This window comes from Agelaius tricolor, unplaced genomic scaffold, assembly GCF_023055355.1.
Source record: "Agelaius tricolor isolate 1412-34295 unplaced genomic scaffold, bAgeTri1.0.p SCAF_10, whole genome shotgun sequence".
Taxonomy (NCBI): domain Eukaryota; kingdom Metazoa; phylum Chordata; class Aves; order Passeriformes; family Icteridae; genus Agelaius; species Agelaius tricolor.
The window spans coordinates 8,183,003-8,192,578 of record NW_027269270.1 but is presented as its reverse complement, the minus strand read 5'-3'; the positions used below and the strand labels follow the sequence as shown (position 1 = coordinate 8,192,578).

The 9,576-nt window shown below is 36.7% G+C and overlaps 1 protein-coding gene across 2 annotated transcripts in view; it reads left to right on the top strand.

The window, feature by feature from the left end:
* The first annotated feature begins 476 nt into the window (after window positions 1–476).
* Window positions 477–9,576, top strand: part of RFTN2 (raftlin family member 2) — a 29,639-nt gene continuing 20,539 nt past the window's right edge. Inside the window, exons 1-4 of one of the 2 annotated variants that reach the window (XM_071434574.1) lie at window positions 477–713; window positions 1,105–1,309; window positions 6,172–6,355; window positions 8,273–8,384. In XM_071434574.1, coding sequence (XP_071290675.1) covers window positions 1,171–1,309; window positions 6,172–6,355; window positions 8,273–8,384 — 435 coding nt within the window. In that variant the 5' untranslated portion in view covers window positions 477–713; window positions 1,105–1,170. Of the gene's footprint in view, window positions 714–1,104; window positions 1,310–2,067; window positions 2,200–6,171; window positions 6,356–8,272; window positions 8,385–9,576 lie in introns of those variants that run through there. The other variant, XM_071434575.1, reaches the window with a different exon arrangement.

The following is a 9,576-nucleotide window of genomic DNA, read 5'->3' as shown; positions in this document are numbered from 1 at the left end:
TCAGTGATCCTTTTTTCTCCCTATGCATTATTGTGGCCTGCATCAGGTATAGTGCAGTTACAAGTGACTTGCAATAGTTAATGGAAGAGTAATGAGAGCCCTTAAAATTATACTGAGTTTTTAGAACCTAAAGAAAAGTTAACATAGAAAACTTTTTATGGTGTTGATAGTCTGTGGCTGTACCAACTAAGGTGAGTTTAATAAAGGAGAAAAGATTCTGTTTGTTCAATGCCCAGGAATAGTGGAAAACAAAGTTTTGTAATTTTTTTCATATGTAGTATTGACAAAGTCTTTCCCATTTGAAATGAGGAATATTTCAGTGTAATTATTTTTGGCATTTTTCAAAACCAGTTACATAAGTTAATTTTCATGCTAAAGATTCTTATTGATTTTTCTGGACAAGAATTTACTACATATTTTTACACTATTACACTGTGTTCATGTTGTTTTTGTGGATTTTTTTTTTCTCTGTAAGAAAGTCCCTGTAGAAAGGAAATAGGAGCCAACTCTAAAATCTAAAATAAGGACTAAACAGCTTTTCATTTGCCTTTCTACCCTTTGAGATGCCAGAAGCAATTTCCTCTTGAAGCTGACTTCCTTTCTGGAAGTGATTTTCATCTCCAACCATGTTGAGGCTCTTTTCTCATTCTTTCTTTCTGACTAACTTGCTTTTTTCCTGTCTGACTTTCTACTGCAGTTGGGAATTTCTGGAGGTAAGTAATGACAGACAAGTTTCTCTCTAACTTTCTTTTTCAGTTCTTCTTCCCCCCTTGCCCCCCCTCACCCAGTCAGTCTAGAAGGACAAACAAAGCACTATTGGTGTCCTCTGCAAGAGAGCACTGATAGGGGCTGGCTGTAAATTGACGTGGCATGGAAAATCTCTGCTAGTTGGGAGCAGCTCTAATGTTGCTGCGAAATCCAGCCTACTCTTAGCCAAGTTTGTAGCGTGAAATCATCACGAGCTTACTGCTTCTATATTAAAAATGAATGGAAAGTACCTTTGCTTTTTGGTCTGGGAACTGGACTTTTTCTCTGTTTGGAGTTACAGCTAATAGGAAAAAAAAATCGAGGGGAATTATTTGGTTCCTTTTTTTTCCCCTGTAGTAAGAGCGACAGATCTTGCTGCTCCCCCCACCTTTTCCTGCGACTTAATCATTTGCAGATCTTGCCATGGGGTGCGGACTGAGAAAGCTGGAAGACCCAGATGATAGCAGCCCTGGAAAAATCTTTTCTACACTGAAGAGACCACAAGTTGAAACAAAGACGGATTCTGCTTATGAATATGTATTGCTGGATTTTACCTTAGAAGGTATTTTTTTATGCTGTATCTTTACTATTTTGAAGTAAGAAGGAACAGGATTTAACTTCATTTTGTCTTGTTTGACTTACAGTAAATCTTAGGCACTTTTATCAAAGCTAGCCAAAATGTAAGACTTTTATTTTGAAACACAAATCATGACGAAGGTTCTTACTTGTATAAAATTACAATGGAAACTGCTGAAGTATTTTTAACAACCAAACTCTCCAAATTATACAACTGTCCTCGTTAAGGAAGCTGGCTAGAAACTGTTAAGAGATTTTTCCTAGTTTCCTGTGAGTCACATACTGCCATCCGTACTGGCTTTGAATAATGGTTGTCTGAATTCAGTGTGACGGTTCAGAAAATACACTGTGCCTGAGCCTTAATTGAATAACAATTTTTTAAATGCACTCAACTTCCGAAAACAGGCTGTCATTGTCCTTGTTTCTTTATGCAGAAGTAAGTCTGTTCCTTAGTTGTATATCAGGAGTAACTTCCCCTCTTACGCCCACCGCAGTCTCTTGGTAGAAGTTTCTGTTATAAGAGTCTGAGTTTTGTCTTGCTTTTTTTCCCAAATGCTTTACTTGTAAGTTGTTGAATAGTCTTTTGAAATTGTGACTGAAATGAAACTAAATCTGTATGCATAGCTAGAGGCAGACAGTGCTCTGTGGGATACTTCCTTCCCGAGGGTGTCCCATCTCTAACAGAGCAACTCCCTGTTCCACAAAGTTGAAAACATAAACAAGCCCAGATGGCTGCCCTCAGAGCATAGACAGCTCAGTTTTACAGTCACTTCATAGTAACTTGCATTTTGTAACAACCCAATCTACTGGAAATGCTTAATAGCAAGGATTTGAAGTAAATGCTGTTACTAGAAGGGTTGGATAAAGGGAAGTAGTGTAAGTCCAGGTCTTAGTGCAATTGCAGGAACTTTTTCATAAACAAAACTTGGCTTTTGATGATTTTTAAGTGTTGTAATATTTTTATTTAAAATACAAGAGTCTTTTCATTAAAAAGCTGTAAGATACTAATTGAAGATATATTTGCTAGGTTATATAGTACTAGTATCTAACTTTGTTCTGTTTATTTACACAAAAAGTTTCTCACTGTTTTTTTCCTTTTGAAGAAACAAAACTATCAAATAAGTAATGGTAACATACTGGAAATAAAGCTAGACTACCTAATGCATGCATGGATTAGCTACTGATACAGGAAGGATAAATTTTTTGGAAACTGAAGAGCAGTGTTCTTAAATAACCTCTGTTCCAGATAGTTTTGCTGTGTTTTCATGTTACAGTTTCTAATAGTGTTTTATAAATTACTTGTATTAAAGGTGGTTGTGACCTTTGAAGTAATAGCCCATCGAACATGTGCAATTAAAGGTGTATCTCTGTTTTAATAACCTAGCAGTACAGCAGTAAAGATTCATTTTCTGTTGTTTTGTCTGATAATCAGAATTGCTTTGCTGCAGTGGAATTATGAATGTTAATAACTGAGATCAGTTTCAGATAGTTACCTCACTCTTTTTTAGATTTCTTACTGGAAGTAAGGGGATTTGTAAACAAAGATATCTTTCTGTTGAATGGTTCTAGATATGTATATATAACCTTAAGTGGTTTTTTTGAAGTCTCTATTTTTAGAGCCAAGATGAATACAGAAAAAGAACATGGTGCATATTCCTACTGTCTTGGAGGCATTTTTCAATTCTAAGTGTTTCTGAAATGGATGGATTGGCTCAAGTACTGTGGAGAATATACTGAGGTTTTTTTCTTTTTTTTCCTTCAGTCAACTTGCTCATGTACTTGTTGCTCTTTGAATGTCCTTTGACTTAATTAAACTGAGAGCCCTTTATCACTTCAGACCAAAGTTTTTCCTCTGCTGTTGTGTATTTATGGCACTCATTCTACTTTGCCTACTTCCAGAACAAAGTCTTCCTCTGCATAGATTTCTGTGTGCCCGAGTGATTTCTTGCTACTGGATCTTGCACCAGTGCAAAACAGAAAATCTGCACTTAATAATATAATATTTTAAGATCTTACAGTAAACCACGTCCTGCGTCAAGATAACAGTATAGCAAGCATAAATGTGTTATTTCAATTCAATATGCCTTATTCTGTGCTTTATCAGGTATATGCAATGTGAAGTCAAAATGAGCCTGCTGGGGAAACTTTCAGCAGTCCCTGATCTTTTCTCCCAGGCCATGATGCAGATTAGGTCAACCATGCTGTAGTCTGAATTTGCTGGCTGGAGTCCCTGTACATCTTAACTAGTTATTAGCTGTGCACTGAACCTTGGCTTCTCCACTTCCTGGTCCCCAAAATGTTCCCATCCCTACTGTAAAAATTAGCTTTGAATTCCATGGAGGGTGATGGCCATCAGGGGAATCCCAAACAAAAAAAATCACAGCCAATCTTTTATTTTGGTGGACTGGAGTAGTACAAGAGGGAGCAGCGGACTCTGAAGTGTAATTTTAAATGCTGGTCAGTGACTGTAAATCCCAAGGTCTCAGTCATGAAGCATATCCCAATCATACAAACAGCTGCTATTTTTTGAAGTCAGTTTAATCAGAAAGTAGGGATAGTTTCTATATTTCTACTAAGCAGAATGCTTATGCATTATCCACTATCCTCCTATTAGGGAAAAGAAAAAATATTAATGCAACCTACTAAGATGACATGCTGTCAAGTTCTTGTCACTCTGAATACCAGTGTGAATATGTATGAAATAATGAGGATGATGACAAAACACCTATCCTGCATCTGAGGCTTACTATGCAGCTGGAGAGTTAGCTGGAGTTCTTATTGCTACAGTATTTTGGATACCTGTTGTGAGAGCATGTCAGGAAGGAAACTTTTGTTATGAAAAAGGGTTTAAGACCTTTATAAAATCAGGAATTTGATGATCATATTGCATCATTCCTGCTTTTTTGGTCTGTGGGCTATGGAGCAGTTATTTCTCAATACATGTGGCTCCTGGATTTGCAAAGAGTGGAATCATGGGATGGGATGTTTACAAAACATGTTTACAAAAGGGAAGCTGTGATACTGTGTCTGCCTAAAGAATAAGTGCAACAGCCCTGTCCTTTTGACTAAGAATGACTGACAGCTTAGTTGATAGCTTGAATTTGCTGGTTATCAGCAAAAAACCATCAATATGTACGTTGGTGATAATTTTTGGTAGTGTGTGTTTCCCTGGTATAAATTGTTCTGGTTCTTCTGGATGGCTTTTCTGTTAAGGCTCTTACACTGACAAGCATAGTAGGCTACCATCCTTTTCCCATTAATAGAAATTGGTATTAAAAAGCATTTGAGTGTTGTAAAATACTAGTTTCTGATAGTTTGTGGGGTTTTCGTGGTCTTTTTTTAAAGCCCTCACTAAGTGTATGTATGTCAATATTATCCACATTCTATAGTGTGAAAGCATTACAGAGGCTTTACAGAACACTACTTGTGAATCAGCAGAGTTCTAATTCAGTTTATTAGAATAAAATATTTGTGCAAACTAAGGAGTCATATCTCTGGTTTATGATAGTTTAAAACAGTAGGATAGACAAAGTTAGTGACTTCTGTGTCGTAGGTCCTTAAATTCCTTGCTGTTGCCAACCTGCACTATAATGCAGATAGACAGGAGAGGGTAGGGACAAGAAATTAACTCAGCAAAGTGATGAGAGATTTATGTAATTGCATTTACTTTATTTTTTACTTCATGCATTTTTTTAATTACAAAATCAAAGAAGAGTTAGTGTATTTAATTATTTTCAGTTGTATGGTTTGAAAGGGAATGTTCAGGGCAGCACATTACAGTTGCTTGTATATTGGAAAAAGTGTTGCTTAGTTTTAATTGAGGCATCCTTTGATGGAGATGGGCACTGATCTTAATGCATAGAAAGTCCTGCAAAGAGGGATCCATCAGGACCCAGGCAAATAGGCTGCTTGGAGCAGGGCTCACCAATAGACCAGCAGATTTCCAGCCAGGCTGTTTTGTTATCAGAGTTCCTAAGTTCAAAAGATGAAAGCTTTGGCAAATCTGTGCTGGCATAATGACTCTTCTCCTGCTATTTGTGTATGAGTATTGATTTCCTGCTTTCTGAGAGCATCTAGAGTTCCAGCTGTACTTGTGAGAAACAGGAATTACTGACCCATCAGACTGACTGTAGCAGAACATGTATCTGTTACCAGCATGGAGTCTTCCTTTTCTCTCTGCAAAATCTGTGGACCATTCAAAAAAGGTTCTCCAAGAAGTTTTCCCTAACAATAATGTATTATCCAGGTGCTGCCTATTGATGCAAAATGCCTGCACACTCTGAGAGGGACCCTCCTTAGAAATCAGTGCCAGCACAAGCTTACTTAGGTGATGTGTAAGTCTGTTGAAAAAAGGAATTGGGACTGTCAAAATGTCAACTGATACTCCTCAGATCACTTCTAAGGGAAAAAAATAAATAGAAACAAATCAGTTGTCGTAGGCTTAAATCTGTTATATGGGAATTTACCTGAAAACTGGAGTTGAGGGATACTGCATTAGTATGTTTAAAGCTTTGGCTAGACAAAATAGTTGCTTTGTTAAGTTCAACCGTATTATGTGTTTAGATGTTAACACAGCTTTTAAATCAACTTGGCAGACCTTGATCAAACAGAAAATGTTGCCAAGTATGTTAAAAATAGATTGTATTAAGTTGTAAAAATAGGTACTTGAAGTAGTTGAATAGTGTTGAATCATCCGTGAATCTGCTTTTTCTTGTGTAAATAGAACTGTAGGTTTTAATAAATGGCTGGGGATAGGTTTTGTGGGGCTTACATAAAAGGAACTCACCCGAAGTGTTTGTAGACATACACAGTATCATGTGCTTCTCTTCTGCTTTCAATGCTTTTTAGCTTCTTCAAATCCAGAAGTTATCAGGATCAGTTCTGTGTTGGATATAGCAGCTCGGGTGGAAGAGTATTACAGCAAAGGCTATGTTGTGGGAGCTGTGCATCCCATTCTGCTGCCCGTGGGACGGAGGAGGAGCTTCCCTGCAAGTCACATGTATCGAGTGGTGCTCTCCCGGTTAAAGCTGAGGTAACAGGGAAATAACTTGAATACACTGATCCTGTACTGAAGCCATTTGTAAGTAGGCTGCTCAACATTCATTGCTTATCAATTTGAAATGAGCACCTCAGATTAGCCAGTTAGTAATGTCTTAAATGCTAAGCACACAGTAAGCTAATGTTTCCTTTGCCTTAGTAAATATCCTAACAAAAATCCAAAGTGTAATATCTGTCTTAGAACTTGCAGCAAATAAAAGATTAACTAAAATACTAGGAGAGTAATAAGCTGCTTTAAACTGTCTCATGCTTGCTTTTTCTTGGTTTTCAAAACTTTTGTCTTTCCCAGGGGAAAATGACATAGATTGTGAATTAATTTGTCAGGGATAGTTTGGGTTTTTCCTTATTAAGAAGAAAATCTTCATTCTGGAGCAGAGGTCATACAAAAGCTTAGTTTTGACACTGAGGGAGAGGCAGGAGCTTGTTTATGTTCCAGATCCATGGTCTTGTTTATTACTCCTGTTTTTACTGCATTAAAATCACCATGTGATCCTAAAAGCACATACAAAGCAATGTTACCATTCATTAGTTCCTTTGAATGCAAAAAAAATAATCTCTTGTTCTTATTTTGAATAACTAGAAAGTGTATTTCTTACGGCATTAAAAGCTGTGAAGCTTCCCCTTCTCTCCTGAGTCCTTATGTGATGCACAAAGGTTCTTGTCTTTATTTGAGGACTGGGAAGGTGTGAATTGGAAGCTGCCTTGCTTCCAAATACTGCCACTGCAGTAATGCTTTCTCAAAGTGTTCATTTGAGAGAAATTCTCAAGCCCTTTGATTAAACAAGCATTTTTGGGAGTATTTGCTGTTCATTCAACTTAACCTTTATAAATTCATCTGCAAACAATGTGAATGCTGTTCCTGTTGGCAAAAAGTTGAGTAAGAAAGCAAAATGCTTGCCCTGGAGCTGAGGCTTCCAAAAGCTGACACTGCCAGCACACAGCTCCCACAATTTGCCTTATCCCTGTAGATGTGGCATCCTTTGGAACCTTTAGGCCCTTAAATGGGTGAAGGATGAGACTGTAGCATACCTGTGAAACTGGGGTAGGTTCCAGTTCCCTTCCCAGGTGCCATATGTACCAAGGCTGGTTGTGCTGTGGGCAAATACGCCTTCTCCAACTACTGTTTGGAAGGTCAACGTCTATATTTGAATGTCTAATAATTTCATTTAGAATTGATTTTCTAAATGAAATTATGATACAAAGAAAGCATCAAATAAAATCCCATTATTATTGGCATACACTAAATATTGTCTGTCTAATAACACAACTGGCTTTAGATGAAACATGAGTACTCTTTTGTAACTTTAAATGGAATTTGGGGTTTGTCAGCTTCAATATGAGATATTCAAACATTATTTAACCCTCAGTAAGTGTTTTTGCATTGTGTTGCTAGAATTTGCCTATACTGTTTCATTTAACAGCTGCAGCTCTCCTTTAGTTACAAAAACTAAGCAGCAGGATGTTAACAGTGTAAAAGGACCATTTCTATTCATGGTGTGTTTTTTACAAAATCGAATCTGCTTTATGCTTACTAAATTTATAGTGTAAATGTGTGTGTTTTGCATTGTCAGAGATTTTTGCATTTATTTATTACAAAGGCAGAGCTGTTTGTCAGTAAAGCTTCATTTCCAAAATATCTCTCTGCATGGTCTTCAGATGAAATTCCTGTTAAATATTAATATTCTTATCCTGGCATTGAAACACATAGTACCTGTCACTTTGTGTAAGAAACGGCACAAAACACCAAAACCCACTGACTTCTAAATAGTATGAAGAAGCATTGTCAGGATTTCATTCATAACCGTTCCAAAAGAAAAGAATTCTATATGCAAGCATTTGCTCAAGTTAGCAGCAAATTCCTGACAAAGACTGCTTTCTTTCTGTGTTCTAGCCAAAAGCACGCAGCACCCAGAGGACAAAGGCACCCCAGGCTGGTGATTGAGGAATGTCCTTTAACATATGAAACACTGACAAATGAAGTAGTGAAAGAACTGCTAGAAAAGGTAAGGGAGGTTGTTTCCAACTTCTCTTCAGATTTTTGTTTCTGTTATAGGTCTAAGTTACATTTAGTGGTTGTGGTTTTAGTTTTGTGTTTGTTTTATAGAAGCTACAAAACGTCTCTCAAAATGAGAAAAGAGTTACTTTTTGTCATGTAGGACTAAATATCTCTGTAAAGCTTTGGAAGTCTTCACTGAAAGTGAAATCAGGCTCAAGCTCAGTTATAAAACACTTGTATGATATGTGAATTTTATGTTTTTCTGAGTTCAGTACCCAAGAAGAAATGTTCTTTTCTTTCTTGAACAAAAAATACAACATGTATAGAAACTATAATAAATATTTACTTGGCACAGCTTTTGAAAACATTGTATAGTTACAGAAAACTTCTACTGGAATGCAAGTTATAGTTCTAGTTCTTTTTGTCTTTAACTTCCTCTGCAAAATTGAAGACTTGCTCTAACAGGAAGCTATTGTTATTACAAGAGTTAGTGGTATCTTTTGCATTAGTTGCCAAGGAGGGTAGTAGAAGAAAAAGCATGTTGGAGATCTTTTTAATGATCTTTGAAATTTCGGGAGTTGTTTGTGTTTTATAAATGGCTTGTTTTGACTTTTTTGGGTTCTTCAAATGTAAAATGTGATTACATTATGCATTTATAATATATATATACCTGTTCCAGGTTGGTGGTGTAGTGTAGCAGACAGAGATTAGAAGGAAAAACACACTTGAAATGAGCAGTGATGGAGTCTTGGAAGCATATCTGTTACAGAAGTAGTATGTGAGAATAATTTGATTTTTAAATGCCCTCAGTTTTAGAAGGACAGAACAATTAATCCAGTCAAGTCTTAGTACTTTCTTTTTTAATATCTGAAACAATAAAACTTTGTGGTGTTTCAGCAAAAAGATTTTTGTATTGTCGGTTTTTCTCTGTTGCTTGTTAAATTTAAAACTATTTTGGCTGTCCTTGAAGCAGCAGCTCTGTATATATGACCACAGTGATTGGCATACTGTATCATTACTGTACATAAATAATGCCAGTAGATAGACTGAAGTGTCACTATCATGGCACCAAAAAGGGATTGCAGTACCATCAGTCGTTTGATCTTTACTCACCCTGGGGATTAATAGTTCATGTGAGTAAACTGAACAAAGATCCTTCCCCCTCTGCCCTCACTTAATCCAGTACTTCCCATGTGATA